At 41.9% G+C, this 18,066-nt stretch overlaps 1 protein-coding gene across 1 annotated transcript in view; it reads right to left on the bottom strand.

Moving 5' to 3' along the window:
- The window catches only part of MTMR12 (myotubularin related protein 12), a 33,923-nt gene extending 21,780 nt beyond the window's left edge, over positions 1 to 12,143 (bottom strand). Inside the window, exons 1-3 of the mRNA XM_068423076.1 lie at positions 11,988 to 12,143; positions 3,086 to 3,140; positions 1,733 to 1,872 (exon numbers count right to left, since the gene is read on the bottom strand). Coding sequence (XP_068279177.1) covers positions 1,733 to 1,872; positions 3,086 to 3,140; positions 11,988 to 12,047 — 255 coding nt within the window. The 5' untranslated portion in view covers positions 12,048 to 12,143. The remainder of the gene's footprint in view (positions 1 to 1,732; positions 1,873 to 3,085; positions 3,141 to 11,987) is intronic.
- Between the last annotated feature and the right edge of the window lie 5,923 nt (positions 12,144 to 18,066).

The raw sequence follows: 18,066 nt of genomic DNA on the forward strand, positions 1-18,066 counted from the left end.
AGTAAAGGATGCATTTGGTACCTATTTTAATATCAGCATTACTTCTTATTCTTATAAGGTGTGTAAGGCAGAACAGTGAAGAATAGTTATTAAAATACAGACAGATCCAGGTTACATAGGCATAGTTTCTAAACTGCAGATCCAGTTTTATTTAAGTGTCCACTATGCTTCAAATGTGGATACAGTTTTTAATTTTCAAATACCTTCAAAGCATGCATTTCTATTGAGAGTCACTTTTCAAACTAGAATCAGTGCAGTAAACAGGAAATACAGTAACTTGATGTAATCCAAGCCCTTTTATGACAAGTTTCCTTGCTATGGGAACCTGGCAGGAAATAGAAAGTCTCTTAAAAGAACAAGTATCCCAAGAATATTCCAACATAAAGCCAGATTTATCACTGGGTAAAACAAAGACACATATAACCCAATTCTCTCACCTACTGTTTTGCTAAACTTGAACTGATTTGGGGCTCCAAATGGTGATGCCACAATTAAACATTATGTTAAATATTATTACCAGAAGGCTGATGTACACTACATCAGCAAATTACATTTTACATGAAGACAGCTGTGAACAGAGTTAACCTTATTCAAGTTATTTCCAGGTCTGCACTAGTCTAAATCACATGGCTAATACTGAACTTTTGTTAAGAGAAATACAACTGACTTGGCATGTTATAAACCCAAGACTTAAAGTGAGTGATGGAATAGAAATTAGCATGGTCACTACCAACTCCAGCATAAATCTCATGTGATCTGTGGAAAGGGCTCTGCAGCTTTGTCCCAGTTAATTCCAGAAGGTCCAAAAATCCATATTTGGCTGCAGAAGCCTTAGTTTAACATTTAAACTCCCTGAAATTTTACCCCAAGAAACTTCTGACTACAATCAATGTGTGTCAGATCATATTCTTATTCTTCTTCACTGTCAAGATCATCTTTCACTCAGAGCCACATACAAGGCTCTCCTCCACTTTTATCCCCTAAAGGGATCAGACCATTTCAGATACTTAAGCACATCAAAAAAAGGTGTGGCATTACCACTCTCTTTTGACAGCTCAATTTGTGCACCTAAAACAAAGGAAACAAGATTCAACTAATTTCTAAGATCTGAGGACTTTTTAGCTTTTTTAATGTTTGCCAGCTCAATAGTACCAGGTTTTTAAATCTTTGCAGTCAATACCTGACTTTGAATGGAACAATTCAGAGCTTTACTGAGCCACACAAGCAATTATCTAGAGCATTCCCACTGAATATCAGCTTACTCAGTTTTGTACAGCCTTGAAATGGTTCTGCAGATATAGCCCAAAGTCAAGTCAGACAGACGTTACACAACATTAGAAGTACGTTTGACATTCACGCTTTTGCAATTGCTACGAGATAAGCAGTCAGAAATAAGGTTTGAACAAACTGTTGATGTAATTTTCAAAACAATTCATTCTTTTAACTTAAGCTTCAAAAAATTACCAACTCACAAGATATAAAGTTATAAACTATGTCTAATGTGAGAGTCCACATACAGGCTTGCATGATTTTGACTCCAATAGTCATGAGAGCTTGAGGAAGGATCTGCAAGCAGATGCAGACTGATTAAAATTAGTCTGCAGCCATTAAAATTTCTTATAAATCTATATTCATTCTGTATCCTTATATAAGGGAAAGATATGATTTTTTAGTCAGAGACAGTATGTCTTCAGAGCCTGTTTGGTCATAATTAGAAGACTTGTCTTCCTACATTATCATCTGAAGCAGAATCATCGTCAAGGAAAGCAATCTTGAAGTTTGTGCATACAAGTTTCCCATAGGTGCCACGATTTGACCCATCTTCTTGTATATACTTGTATACTGTGCTTGCCTCGCAAAGCAGCAGTTCACCTGTATAAAAGAAACAGTGACTTGCCATATAACTGACATTTATAATTTAATTATTTCAACTGTTATCTTAAACTCAGCATTAAGTTCCTGAAAGTTTCGCATAACTATGCCTGAAGATATTTCATCACTGCTATACAAAAAGACTATGAGGCAGCTCCTGGAATCAGTACATTGAGAGACTTCCAGGTTATTGGTATTACTCAAGATGGACTGAACACTGTTCAACTGCATGCATTTAGGAGTTCTGCAACCAGAGGTACCTGTATCATGGCCTACTCTAAGTGGTATGAGAACAACGCGTGGAGCTGCGAAGAGCAACCATACGAGTGTGTACTCAGGAAAAAAAAAGCCCACTGAAGAGTAGGTGATAAAGTTAATAAACAAGTTGAAATTGGAAAGTTGAAAACTGTTCCAATTTTCCTTATTGCTAAACTCCAAGAATGCTGAAACATTTGAGCTGATGATTACAAGTTCATCATAGTTAATTTTTCATAGCTTTGACTGGAGATGTTGCTTATTTCACAGGTCCCAGAGCTATTTTAAAAGTTCTCAAACACAAGTTTGCATAAATAATGTTCAATAAAGTTCTAATCTTAAAATTAGCAGGAACAGAACTTCAAGTTTAAGAAAGTAAAACCAGGTTTTAATAGATATAATCAGCCAGACTCTTGGTCTTTCCTATAAAGTGCAGAAAACCTAACAGAACAATACTAGTTTATTCTAAGCTTTTGCTTGTATTTTATCATAGTAACATCATCTTTCCTGATCTTGAAAAACATTTTTTGAAAAGAAAGAACTGTAAATTTAAAAAAAAAAATCTTAACAGTGAACAAGGCACCAAAAGGCTTAAGCAACTCATAGTAAAAGCAAAGCAACAAGAAACTAAGTTTCCACTAGTTCTTGGTCTTCAGTTCCCAAACAAACAAAAAGCCACACAAATTTATCTTTTAAGAAACAGGGCAAACTGAAGTAAATACAGTTCTCCACATGCAGCTTACCTCAAGATATTTTTATAACTTTTTCAAAAACCCATGCAGATACAGATATTTAAAACATTTCAACCAGTGCGGGTTGTTACAGCAAAACCTCTGTTTTACTGCTTGGGACACTGACGTCACATGAGTGTTTGCTGCAGACATAGGAATACTTAAATACTGTTTACATGATTAATTTTTTATTATTTAATTCTAATAATACAATATACAACAGTTACCTGGTAATAGGCGAGGATGTACTTCCTTTTCTATGGGTTCCTTTATGTGTATTTCCTAAAGAGAGAAAGAGTAATTATTACTTTGCAAAGATCATACGTTCAACACATCCTGTAAATAACAGCACCCTCCCTCTTAAATTCTGCACATTCCAGCAAATAGGGAATTTACAATTAAAGAAAAAACTTCCTAAATTAAGGAGAATGTGTTTGCAATGTGCTCCTTCCACTAAAGGTCAGTAGTATATTAGCTAAATAATTAAGTCAGTGTCTTCACACCCACAGCATCAGTTACATGCAGTTGTAAACACAAAAAAGGAAATGAGTTATTTTCATAACCGACAGAATTCAAGCATTACCAATACTTTAAGTTCTCTCAGCACACGTAAATGGATTAGCATAAACTTAGTATTACAGCACCATCTCCCAGAGTTCATTCATAAGCTTTTCCATGTACGACTTAATATTTGATTCTAATGTACCCTCTACAGTTTTTCAAGCTTCATCCTTTACTATCTGTTTCTGATTTTCTTGCACGTATTATTGCAATCTAAAGTACAAAAGTTACTTAAACAGTACTACCAAGATAAGGAGGGATTTCAGAATCTCAGAACCAATAGGTAAAACCAGTCACAGGATATCCCTTAGTTTGGACCAAAATTGCACAAAACAAACCTATTAAATTCTCAGTATCACTTATTCTAGCCTTGAGGCACTGGTAGTTGGACTAAAATCTCAAGTCAACAGACTATTAAACTAGAAGACATGCTACACCCTTCCTGCTCAGCCAGTTCAGAACTTCCTCCTCCGAGTCAGAATCGCTTCACATGCATTGGAGTCTTTCTGGAAACCTATTAGTTAACTGGAAACCCCCCCGGGGCCACAGCAGTAAGAAAGCTAATTTTAGTTTGTCACCAGCATCAAGTCAGATATCGCAAATCAAGGCCAGCAATCAAAAGGAGACATAAGCAGTAACAGTTTTGCTGGATTAAATACAGAGAAACAAAAGCCCCTGAGAGCATAAAAATAATCTCCCTTTGCCATTAGTATAAACACTTTCTCTCAACACTAGGAAGACCCAAAACAAAGCTTGAAGGATGCACAGAAAAACTAAAACCACAAGGAAACCATGTCATGAGAACAGCAGAGACATTCAGGACAGCTTTAAAAGATACAAGGGTTATAAAAATGAAAGTGGTAGTGGTATGAAGAAAGAAATCTGTAACTACAGCTGGCAGCTGGTGCAGAAAACAAGACACAAATTGCTACCTTTGACTTCTAAGTCTGGATGTTGTACAAGTAAATTTTAATGAAAGTTCATGCTTGTCAGCTAAATAAGTTACTATGCAAACATGGCTCAAGCTGAACACTGCTGCATTCAGAGAAGAAATACAGACACTTTTTCCCAATGTTGTCTCTTCACCACTGGTAGGTCTAAGCTAAACTTTGGGTTTACTAGTGCCTTTATAGCTATGCCCTCTACTATCCCTATTCATGAGCAACTAAATACAACGCTGTTTGCTCATGCACTACATGCCAACAATCATTGCTACAGAACAGTAAAGCAGTATACTAACTAGGTGTTTTCCCAGTAACTTTTACTTTGGGAGATATCACAAGGCATGTAATAACTACTGTTTATGTATACACACTGCCTGAATGTTCATACTCATTGCTATGAGTACCAGTTTATGCTAGTGTTGGCAGATAAAACCTGAGCAAAAAAAATATTTGATCCCAAAGAAGTTATTTGAGCTTACATCCCTTTGTTCAAATGCAATGAAGCTTTTGGGAGTGGAACATCTCCCTTATGAGGGGAGGCTGAGGGAGCTGGGTCTCTTTAGCTTGGAGGAGACTGAGGGGTGACCTCATTAATGTTTATAAATATGTAAAAGGCAAGTGTCATGAGGATGGAGCCAGGCTTTCTCAGTGACATTCATTGACAGGACAAGGGGCAATGGGTGCAAGCTGGAACACAGGAGGTTCCACATAAATATGAGGAAAAACTTCTTTACGGTCAGGGTGACCAAACACTGGAACAGGCTGCCCAGAGAGGTTGTGGAGTCTCCTTCTCTGGAGACATTCAAAACCCGCCTGGACGCGTTCCTGTGTGATATGGTCTAGGTAATCCTGCTCTGGCAGGGGGATTGGACTAGAAGATCTTTTGAGCTCCCTTCCAATCCCCAACATTCTGTGATTCTCCGATTTTGTAACAGGTATATAGAGGCAAATAATTTTGAACAAGTGGTTTTCATTTTGGTTACAAGTTAAATTGCTTATCTTCTGAAAGGAATTAAATTAAAATAGAATTTTAATTAAATAGCATTACTGCAGAATAAAGACCTTAGTCGAACACCGAGATTGGCTGTAAAGTCCAGTTTCACTCTTTGCTGACAAAAACCCACAGATGCTGAAGTGCTTACTATAGGCAGAATTCCTACAACATACAACAGCTTCCAAGAGCTCACTGCCAGAAGAGTTCTATTTGAAAGTCTACATTTATATTCCCATAATAAAATCATAAATATTTTAAAGACAGTTTTCATTCATATGCACTAGGGATACCTAGAATTCAAGCCATGAACATTGCTAAAGAATCCATGCTGCTGTGCTCATTTTCCAAGGGAGGATAGTAAAATAAATTAAATTCTACTAATGTCACATTTTGTACTTGCTCTTTTAAGAGAGAAGGCAAAGATCTTTATGAAGAAAAGTTAACTCACCATGAGTCAGTGCAAGTTGTGTAGGAGCCCATAAGGTTAGCTAATATCTCTACTCTCTTTCAACTTCATTATTCTAATAGATTTCAGTTTTGGGGCAACACAGATCTTAGGACTAACTAAAGAACCTGCTGACACTAAAATGCATGCTCCTCAACGCTCCTTTCATCAGTCACACAGTTTGTACTCACCCACCCACTCCTCTCATCCCTGGGTTTGTCTGACTACATGGTGAGGTAATTTGGTTCATAAGATCAGCTGGAAAGTCTGTACTTATGCTACATTTGGTTTTGTTGTTACTGCCTATTGTTAGCAGAACTGGCTCATCAACAGGTCAGATGAGCACAAAAACAAAAGAAAGGGAAGCAGCAGAAGCAAGTCTCTCCCTTTCCACAAACTACTAAATCCCCTCAGACCTCAGGAACCTTCACCCTCTGACCATTTGTTGAAGTTAAGCATGCAAGCACTTCCCATATATGACCACTGAAAGCCACACACACCTCTAGATAGATACTTCTTCATCTGTAGCTTCCCCATTCTGAATGACCCAAGCAGCACCTTTGCACTTCTTACTCAAGATACAACACAGGAAACCCTAATGGCAGCAACAGCTAAAAGTAGATACCCATAGGACACCATGCAGATGAGGAAAATTAACTTCAGTTTGCCTCAGAAATGATAGAAACCAAGACCTCAACTTTGCTGAAGGTTTTAGAAACTTCTTACTCAGAGATTCTTCTCATCTGTGCACTTACCTTGTGCTACATTCCTTTTTCCAGGTTATCAGAGTAAACAGTGGTAGGAAATACAGCAACACCCCAAAATCATCAATTATAACAGTACAGAGCACCAAACCATACAAAAACTGCAGGCTGACATGTCACACCATACTAATTTATAATGAATCATCCTTCTTGTTAGTTGAAACCAACTTCAGCTGATAGCACTGTGAAACCATGAAGTGCCAGGGAAAGGAGACACCATGCTCCTTGCAGATTCTCTGCTTCAATGAGGGGGAGAAAACACAACACAGAAACTGTTTTTCTAAGAAAAGGCTCACCTCTTCTCAGTTTTTACCTGACTATAGGGAACAACTGCACAGTTTGCAATACCCAGGGACTACATTCAGCTCTCCTCCACAAATATATTTCAAGGGTCTAAAATAGACTCCCCAAGTCTATCTGAGGAGAAATCTTTCCCAAGTGCTGAAGCATAAAAGAGCCACCACGTGTGAGGCAACATCAAGCTAAGGCAGTAAGATCAAGTACAAATTATGCTGTATTAACAGGGTCCTAACAGTTAGGGCAGGAGAGGGATCCCAAATGATTCCTGCTCTTTGTCCTAGAGCCTCACCACAACTGAGAAGAATTCCTCACCTCCCACTCCACAGGGAGGTAACCAACTGTGGACAGAAAATGCATAAAAAGTGAAAAACATTCCCTACATGCTAGCATCCAGATTACGCTGATCTTGTCAGAGAAATTGGATTTTTTTTAAATCAGTATTGCAAAACATGTATACAGGCCTCTTGATACTGGATGTTGCGCATCACTCAGAGATCATGCATCGTCTGCTGCTGCAAATTATATGCTGTAAACTCTGAACCTACCTTACCCCACAGTAAGGGTAGTTCCGTTTATCCACAGCTGGATATTTGTGCTAGAGGTAATTCCAACAATGGAAAACAAGATTTTTGTAAACATACTGGGAAAAACATTGTTTATTAGATATAAGCAACGAAGGAACCAGTTATCACTTCCAGGTTTTAAACGCACTGTCTGAAACATACATTGTTTCAAGGCTGACAGCAAATAGTGGTGGTGTGAGAACACAGGATATTCTAACGCTAATCTATAGTTTTCCACAAGTAATGTCTCCACGGGAAAGCTCTGCATCATGGTGATACTTGCAGTGAACATCAATTTTTTCTTATTTACTTATACTTCACTAAAAGACTAACAGAAAGCTGAGATAGCTTTCTTAACTATACATTTCTCAGTTGTAAAAGTCAAACGGTATACTGAAATATTTGCAAGTTAGTTGTGGTGCTCCAACAAGTGAATACAGTATTCTCAAGTAAAACAAATCAAACTTTTGTCTAACAGTTCTGCTGGAATTTCATGCAAAAGAGGAAATACCTGTGCACATGCTTAGCATATACTTTGTATTCAGAAATGAACCACAATACATTCTTGGTATTTTCTGAAAGACTATTTCTTGGTCAAACAAGCATAATCCCATGTTGTATGCCATACAATCCAGAGGAGATACTTACTACACTTTAATAACAGTGCCGAAAATAATCTCTAAATGCTTGTTTTCCTTCCTTTCACAGCTCCATTATCCAATAGCCCATTAGAACATAGCGCATGTTTTCCATGTCCGTTTCATCTTTTATCCTTTCCTCTTTCCTTACATTGTCCTGTCCATCTCCTCTGACTTCAACGCCCAGCTTTCCCCATGTCAGCCCAGAGCTCAGCTGTCTGCTTGGGTAACTTCTATTCTTTATGCCACTCTTCAATTCCATCACTCCCGTTTAGAAGGAGCACCGTACTGTTTTAAAAGTGATCGCTACAGAACACACAATACTGTACCAAGATTTACAAGCAACCAGTATTCATAGTGGTTATGAGCTAACAGCAATGCACAATCTGAGACAAAGCACAAGTGGTATGAAAGTTACCCTCACAACTCGGCAGCCTGAGGTACACTCCAGTTCTCATGGACAAAAAGCATGACGCAGAACAAACTCTTGTAAGGTTTAAGGTCTAATACAAGATCTAATATCCTAAAAGATTTAACATGAAGGATTTAACTTTTAAGAATGCATGCACATACAGTAACATTAAGCTTAACAACCACACTTTTATTCAAACTGAGATTTTAAGGAAAATATAATCCAGTTTGTCACTCTTGTAAATGCTTTCAGTTTTGAATTAGAGTTAGAAATAATGAAGTAATTCACTGGTTCTTGTTTCTTTGTCTCCATAGACAAATATTCCTAGTCTATGATCAGACATGTCAAAACATTGACTTTTACACCCTAGTATTCACCCCACTTCCTGCAGGGTAGCCAAGTCTGTCCTGAGGGGAAGTGTGTCACTAATATCAACATCCTACAGTCTTGCTCTTAACAGACCATTGATTGATCTGTGCTTCCATACAGCAGAGCATAACTAGGTTATATTTAGTCAGATGTCAAAAACGCTGCTTTTCCAGACATTCTGGGGTTTCACAGTGGAAATCACTTCTGTTTCTTTAATAAACAGCATTTTCTGTTCACTCCTTACTTCTAACCTGCCATATATTAACATGAATAGAGTTCCTGTTTCTTTTCATATTCAAACAAACGCTAGAAGCAGTTTAAAGCTAACAATTTTATTTTTGTGAATATTACCTAGTGGGTCCTTCAGGTATTTGAGGATGGAATAAACAAGCTGGGGCTAGTACAAAATTCCGCTCTGCCTGTTGCATCTTCTTATTGTAGGGCTCCCTTAACCTAGAAGCATCTTTAGGTGTCAAACAACTTTCCAGGCAAACACGGACAAGGCCAATGCATCCGGAGGTTGCAAGCAAGGGGGACCACAGCACAACGCTACTCTATTGCTCTGTATTGCACAGTGGCTGACAGAAAAATCTCGTTGCAAGTCAGACGTATAAACAGATTCAAGGCAAGGCTTCGTAAATTCAGACAAGTCCATCATTAACTCAAATACTATCTAGATGTAACCTCAAGCTCATGAAGTCCCTGAACTGCTGCCTCCCACCTTTTGACAGGGACTAGTAGAGGAAGCACGATACTAAATATACCTGTCACCTATTCTCTTCCCCAAGCATCTGATACTGAAAGAGATAGGATATTAGTCTGCCCTAGTATGGCAGTTACACTGTCTTGATGAAAATTCCCAGTTGACCAAACTATTTTCCACAGAAGAGGGACTGAAGTGTTCCCACTGTTCTGTCAGTCTAGCCCCAATTTTAAAACTCAATGACTTGAAAGTTAACAGGTACAGGAAATTTGTGTTCAGAAAGTTATTTTTCTCATGTACATACTGAATACAGTTCCTTAAGACACGCTCACTTCTCTGATTTAAGGATATCTAATCAACATGTTTTTTTCCAGATCCCCAATTAGCCTCATAGGTTTTATCACATATCTAAAGTTTTATTTTTAATCCTCATAAAAACCACTGAACTCTTCAGCTTCCTGTGTAACCATCCTATTAAGGCAGTCATAGGCTGTCAAAAAGAAAGCAATACCCAACAGAGCAAAGAGTTGAACTTGCTTTACTTGCTATTGGAACCTGACCTCGGTTTCACTGAGCTTTTGAAGCTGTGAAAGAGATGTAAATTCTATGGCGGAGGTCACATTTATATTTCAAAGCTTCTGCTGCAAGAGCCCATGAAATTCTTAAATGTAAGTGCATCAAGGAGATAGTTAAAAGCAGCATGAACAAAGTGAATGACTGCAAGCTCTGGTGCATCAGGATATTCCATTAAAAGCTTCATCTTCCAGTATTAAATGTCTTCATTATTCTTCCTGCTTCCATCAGGATCATACTTGAAGAGTTACATTACTGTAGTTATAATGAAGTTAAAGTACTCTTTATTGTTTGGTATCTTACTGCACTACATATATTCTACTTGTGCCTTTTCCCACTGGCCATTTTTTCCAACAAGCTTTAATCATCCAGCATGCTTGTTTAAACGGTGAAGTGTCTTTCAGTAAGTCCGACAAATGAAGTTCTTACCTTTGCAAAATTCAGTTCTTGAGCAAATACTTCTTTCTATATTTGTACAATGTATTTTCCAAGAGACTCACCTCACAGAGAGACAGCTATACTGGCTCCAGAAATATTTGTACCTGTCACTTACATGCATTTTCACTGGGAAATACAAGGAAGATAGAAAGCTTTTAAAGTAAACTGATGAAACTACAAGTCACCAGGGCTGAACAATGTGTAAAACCAGAATTGCTACCACAAAATAAGGACATAAGTTTTAAACAGCAGAGCTGACTTAAGCCATAATAACTCTGCATTGTTATTTCAGATTCAGTCAAAAACAAAAACAGCAGATTCTCCAAGGTCCTATCAGTGACAGACTCTGTTCTAATCAACAAGACAGACAGAGCTTCCTTAAGAAGCTCTCAAGAGAGCAGAAGAAGAATCAGTTTGACACAGATACAAAGAACCATGGAGAAGAAAAAAAAAAAACAACCCCACAAATGGTTAGTTTTCATAAAGATTGGTCTTCCTAGAAAACAGCTGTTTACCAGGAAAAAGAATGAAGGAATACTGAATAGCAATACTGATCTAATACCATCTGCTAGCAACATGACCTCAGCAAACTGAGTCTAAAGTCACTTCAATCAAACTGTCAACATAACTTTCAATAAATAAGTGAAAGGGCAACACGAAGAACAATATGAAAGATATGCACAGCCAAGAGTTCAACATCGAGCTGTTAAGGAAAGAGAGCCAGGACTTTACAGCAACAGAACTGAAAACAAGTAGTTTGCAAAGACAGAGCACACATTGGGAGTGAACTGATGTTAAGGGACACAAAGAAAAACAGGTTCGGAAATTCCCACCTTGCAAGCTGAACAGTCACGATGACAGCCTGACATCTGTTCACTGCTTACAAAAACAATTCAAGTGAAGCACCAGAAAAATAACCAGCTTAAACCTGACCAGCCAACCAGGATTTTTAAGCTTTCTCGAGAAGCAACAAGCAAGATGCTCCCCCCTCGTTCTTAGGGAAGCACCGTTGAGGCACCAGACACGCAACCCCCAGAACAGCACACCTAACACCACCGTGCTCCAGCCCCATGCCCGTCCCCGTCCCACGGGCTCTTCACAACTCCCCGCGAAAAACTCCCGCCGCGAACCCCGAGAGAGGGGAGCGGGGACCGGCAGCACGGGAGAAGCCCCCGCAGATCCCCCCGCCGCCCGGCCCGGCTGTTCCCCGCAGCCCTGACGAGCCCCCCAGCCGGGCCGGGGCGCAGAGGGCTCCACGCCGCCCTGCGGGCCGGGGATGAGGCTGCCTGACAGCTCCTCCGCCCGCCTCTCCACGGCCCGCACCTCCTGCGGCCCTCTCCCTCGCGGCGATCCCCCGCAGCCCCCTCAAGGGCCGCCGCCGCCCCCTCTCACAGGGCGGCCGCGCCCGCCCCGCCGGCCCCGCACCTCCGGGCTGATGTAGGACACGAAGGAGGGCTTGGCCGCCTTGGCCCCGCTGCCCAACATGGCTCTGGCCGCCTCCCGTCTGCCCCTGGAGCCCGCGGCGGCACCGGCCGCCGGCGACACCGCTTCCCAGGGCTCCTCCGGAGGGGGGCCGCGGCGGGTGGTTGCCGGCGGCGGTAGCAGCGCGGACGGCAGTATCCGGCACACGTAATTGACCCCGCCCATACCCGCTCCTAGCCCGGTGCCCGCCTGCCCCCGCCGACGGCCATTTCTAGGGCACCACCTCCCCGCCGCGCCCGTCCTCACTGGGCATAGCCGCTGTCAGTCAGAAGCGCGCCCTCCTCCTATTGGTCGGGAGGGCGCGTGCATGGAGGAGGCGGGGCGGTGGCCGGAGGAGAGGGAGGCCAAGAAAGGGCGCGGCCCCGGGCGCCGGGGGGCGCTGTTCGCTGTGCCCCCTCAGGCAGGGCGGCGGCGGGGGGCGCACCCGGGCAGCCGCGGCTGGGAGCCGGCGGTGGGGCGGCCTGGGCCCGGGGGGGGCTGCCGCAGGGCTGGGAGCGGCGCGCCACAGCGTCACCTGTGCAGGTGATGAGCACCCGCTTTCGGCGCTTCGCACCGGCGCGGGGCGGCGGCAGCACGGTAGCGCCGGTGGGTGTCTCGCAGGGGATGCGCCCACCGCTGTGCGTGCTGCCGGCGGCCTGCGGGTGGCCGGAGCACGGCCCGCACGGCTCGAGCTAACTGGGTTCCCGATGAATTCTTTTCGTTTCAGGGTGACCACGCCTGTTCTGCATCGCTGCGAGGACTGCCCGCTCTCGCCTGTTCCGTGGTCACACTGTCCCTTTGTTCAAACCGGCCGTTGCACTGTTTCTTACTCAGATGCAGAATGCCCATGTTGTATCCATGCATGTGCAGAAGAAAACTCTGTTAAGTAAAATCTACAACAAAGCATTGAGAAGCTGAGTTTTACTTATGGCAGGAGAGGTGCAAGGAAAATGACATAAAATGAGCTCTTTAATCCTTTAAACCCTCTAAAACCTGACTGCTGATGCACCCCAAGAAGTCTGCCCCCAACATAAGAAGGACATGGACCTGTTGGAGTGAGTCCAGAGGAAGCCACGAAGATGATCAGAGGGCTGGAGCACCTCTTCTATGACGACAGGCTGAGAGAGTTGGGGCTGTTCAGCCTGGAGAAGAGAAAGCTCTGGGGAGACCTTCTAGCAGCCTTCCAGTACCTGAAGGGGCTACAGGAAAGCTGGAGAGGGACTTTTTACAAGGGCATGTAGTGACAGGATGAGGGGGAACGGTTTTAAACTGAAAGAGAGTAGATTTAAATTAGATGTTAGGAAGAAATTCTTTCCTGTGAGGGTGGTGAGACACTGGCACAAGTTGCCCAGAGAAGCTGTGGCTGCCCCCTCCCTGGCAGTGTTCAAGGCCAGGTTGGATGGGGCTTTGAGCAACCTGGTCTAGTGGAAGGTGTCCCTGCCCGTGGCAGGGGGGTTGGAACTAGATGATCTTTAAGGTCCCTTCCAACCCAAACTATTCTGTGATGCTATGAAGTCCTCTGCCCAACGTCTATTAAAGTTACAGCCGTGGCCTCCCTGGAATGTCATCTTTGGACACTGTATAATTAGAGCTGTAAACAAACACCAGGTTTACCAGGTATCTAGGTTACTTTTAAAAGCTTAATTTTTATGCAGATACAGAACAATGCAAATATTGTGAACTGCCTGTGGCAATGCAGCAGGACTACCCAGCAATTTAGATGACGAATGGTAACCCACGCGACAGTTTGCATACAAAGTAGACTTTATGGAAATGTTTTTACAAAAATAAAACATACTTTACAAACTCATAGGACATGAAAACCAATAGCTCCTTCAAATGTTAATAATAAGCGCTTTTCATATTGGTCCCCTTCTTTTTGTTTTAATACTTTATTTACCTTGCTCCAAACCCAAACCTATCAAAACTAAAGGAGGAAGAAAAAGAGGTACATGAAGTCATAAGACAGCATTTATAAAAGTAAAATGGAGTGACTGTTTTAATTCAGAAATAAATTAGCTCCCTATTTTCAGTCTCAAACTCAAGGAATGAGAAGTCTTTTGGATTTATTCACCTTCTGCCTGAATAAAAGAAAACTCGGAGATAAGGTTTCATCAGTAGTTTTACAACAAAGGCTATTCTGGTGTGGGATCCCACGCAGAAGAGCTCTCACATTTCACTCCACAGCTGCTTCCACATCATTCCTTTACGTTACATCTGACTGCAGCTGCATGGGTCAAAAGTACAGCCCATGAGATTACATTGGTGTAAATCTAGGATGAGGCAAAAATTGGGACAGCACCTCCATGCACTCTAGTGTATTAAAATACACAAAGAAAGAGAGTAGCACTATAAAAAACTATTTTTTTAAGTCTCTGAATTTACCGTGGCAATAGCAAGATTACCTCTGAGCGTGCCCTGAAGTTTACAGCAGACTAAGGCATAAATCAGCTACTTACTGGCATAGCATGTATCAAAGAGGAAAGGATGTTTTGACACTAGGCCAGAGTCTTAACTCCGATGGGAAGGGCAAAAGGAGCTTTAATTCCCACATACCACATGGGAATTCATTCTTCAACATCTCATCAAAAAAAGCCCTACATCCAAAAAATTGGAATGTAACTGCAAAATATCCACATAGTCCCATGTCCTGTCTTTGGCAATGAATAGGGAGTGCTCCTTCCTGGGTTTTGCTCCCCATGCTGCTGAAGATGCTGGGCTGAACTCATTGTGGAAGGGGTTTGAAGCCTTTTTCCTGGAATTTGAGGACTGGATTCTGATCCCCGCTTCATCAATCGGTGTGTTCACCTTTTCTGGAATGGAGAAAATAAAGCCATCACACATGCAAGTTAACTTACCCCAGAAAAGTACCTTTGCATCTGAAAAGGCCAGCTGCAACCCACAGACACTGTGCCCCTAAGGATTATAGAGCACCAAGGGCTTTGGTTATCTTACCTTTCCCCAGAAAGACCTATGTGCAGTCCTCTCCCTTTCTCTTTTAAAATCTTGAGTGTTTGTGAGGAGGACTCACACAAGCCAACTTCAGTCCAGCCACCTAATCTCCGTAGATTCCCCCTGCAGACAGTGGAGGGAAATAGGCTCCTTCTGAAGGTAATGGGGGTACCCAGATAAACTCCTTGCTCAGAAACAGCCTCAAGAGACTGGCCAGTGCTCAGGGCACCTTGGGAAATCAGCTTGGCCAGGCTGAATTGGCCTTTCAGAGTGTCCTCCTTCCCCGCCTCATCTTTACATTCCCCCCGTAGTCATCTACCACCTCTTGTTTATGTATTTATATATTAACTGTTCTGTTACTTTCATGTGCTCCCTCCCTCCAACATTTTTACTTTATAGTGTTTTTCTGAATCACCCTCTCCCTGTGAGGAAACAAGACGGTTCAGTGTTGTATCATTTGGGATTGTTCATTAACAAAGGCTTTTAAAAAAATCATTTCTGCAACAAATTTAAGTTCCTGGGATGGTATATTAACAGGATCTGTCTTCCCACATTACTTCTAAATGGGAATTCTTGTTCCATGCTGCCAATGACATTCTGTCCATTGAAGAAAAAAAAAAAAGAAAAGTGAGCTTATAAAGTCCTGTCATTTATTTTTGTTCCATTTTATATGTATGTCAATGACAGTCATGCAAAGGTAGAAGAGTAAAACTTTTTAAAAGTAAAGTTCTAGATTGTCTGTGATGCGTGAAGAACATATGGTGTTTCACTGCCCCCATTTTATCCTGGTATTTTGGAATCTTTCTAAAAATATAATCACAGTATTTACCTTTAAAGCTGTCTGCAGGAGGGAAACTTACAGACCAGCTCGGCTCTTCCCATGAACAGATTGCATTGTTTAAAAAACTTACATGCCATTAATTTGAGTAATTCTTTGGGCTGAATTCTCAGCTGTGCCCAGGCTTAGTGGGAACCAGCTGATGGAGGGGAGCCACAAAGGAGCTGTTTCCAGCTTTCCTATCAGTCTTGTTTCAGGGATCCTCTTGACTACAACAAGTTGTATCTCATACTTTCCTTTGTGGCAGTCATAGAATCATAGAATCATAGTCCTCCTCATCAGGGTTGTCTTGGCTCTGGGAAGTGAGTAGTCTGGATAAGGTATTATCCTAAGCAATATCTGGAGTGCAGCTGGCAAAGATCACTGAATACAGCTTTACACCACGTTTCAGCTTTTCTGAGCCTCGGGCTTTGTAAACCTTGGTGCCTTGAAGAGTCCCAAGGGTGCTGGGAGGGGCAGGAGTGCAGGTTGCTGTGTGTTGCGAGTGCTTTGATGTGGGTTGGTCAGGTGTAATGAATGAAGTGTTAAAAGCCATTCCTGAGTATTGAGCAAACTTGCATGACTACATCTGAATTTCTACTCCCTATTTCCTCTTTGTCAATAAAATAAAGCGAGGCTTTGCCCTGCCGTAGACCTGCAAAGGCACAGATGTGTGTAGAGCTTCCATTCCACACTGGTAAATCACTGGCAGGGCTCTGTGGCTGTGGTCCCCCTTTGACCCTGCGCCATAGCTGGATCCAGGTCTGGAGACTGCTTTTAGTAAATGCGCTCCCAATGGTGACACAGGTAAAGATTTTGAAGTAGCAGCTGGAAAGAGAACCCCACGAAGTTACCATTTGTCAAGGTTTCCCTATCCTCTTTTTCCATCCAGAAAAGCTACTTGGGTAGAATTTGAAGATTCTTCTTTTTTTTACACTTGTCTGGGCATTACCAGAACAATTGCCCTTGGGTGAAGAAATCTAGGTATTTCTGTAGTATATGCGTAATTAGTCCGAGGCACTTCCCAGAGCCTCACAGATGGCCATGCATGCTCAGAAGGTAGGAGGTGTCCCAAGTGTTGGATTTACCCTGAGTATACCGAGATCGGCCACGTGTGCTTGGTCTGATACTCCCTATTTTGATTGTTCAATTAAATAATCAGTTTAGGGCTTAGTATATTAAACAGCATGAGACCACATAGATGTAGCTGAAATCAGTATGCAAGAAATGTAGAAGACTTAAGACTAAGCTGGAAGTCAGATTACAGGAAACTATCAAAGAAAAAATTGGAAATGAGGAATGTACCGTGATGTCCTTTGAGGAAAGGCCAGCAAATCAGTCTGCCTATAAACAGCCAGCAGCTATCTCTGCTTTACACAGGTTAAGATAATTTCCTACTAGAAGACATGTATGTTAGCTTTATGCAAATTAAGACAATTCTATAAACAAAAGAAGAAGATAAAAGAAGGGCTCTACTCAAAGATGATGTTTTTAGCAATGGATTCACATCGATATTCTCATCTGCCGGTACTTTCGGGTGTCCTGTGGGACTTAAGTTTCCAACTTTGGTTGATTTCATCCTTTACAGTCTGTCACCTTCATAGTGAACTCCAAGGTAACATTTAGAGCTGTGCAATAAAACCATTTGTTTTCATTCTCATTTACTAAGTATACGGTCAGAGATTGTGTCATGCTGGCCTATGTGAACTCTTTATATTTTATCTTTGTTGCAGTGTTCTTCCAATACAGTCGTATTGCGTGTTTCAATTTTTTAAGCAGAGTTTTCTATCCGTTGTTGTGAGAACCTGATTTCCTTGGGGAGAGTTGTGTGAATCTCCAAGGGAAAGCAGCTCTATACCAGCTTTCCTCAGCTGAAACTTCCTGCTCCAACTCCTGCACCATCCCGTGTCTCAGTCCTGGGACACGATGTGCCCAGTTCCTCCCTGAAGGTGGTTGAAGAGATGCATTTTACTTCTTAAGTAAAGCCATCTGGGAGGTGCCACGTGGCAAGTTCATGACTCAGATGGCAAACAGCAGTTCCTTCAGCCGTAGCAATTCAAGACATTGCAATTTTATGTCCATCCCCTAATTATTGAATGTTTTTGTTTTACAAGGGTCTTCCAGAGCTAACAAGCAAACTGAAATTTTAAGTCTTGATCAAGTGATAATCTAGATATTAAAAGGCTGTAGAGAGGGGACCATGGGGGCATGCCACCACTTACCAGGAAGGTTCTTCTGCCATTTGGGGCATATAGTGCCAAAACACGAATACAG

The sequence above is a fragment of the Nyctibius grandis genome, chromosome Z (assembly GCF_013368605.1).
Source record: "Nyctibius grandis isolate bNycGra1 chromosome Z, bNycGra1.pri, whole genome shotgun sequence".
In the NCBI taxonomy this organism is placed as follows: Eukaryota; Metazoa; Chordata; class Aves; order Nyctibiiformes; family Nyctibiidae; genus Nyctibius; species Nyctibius grandis.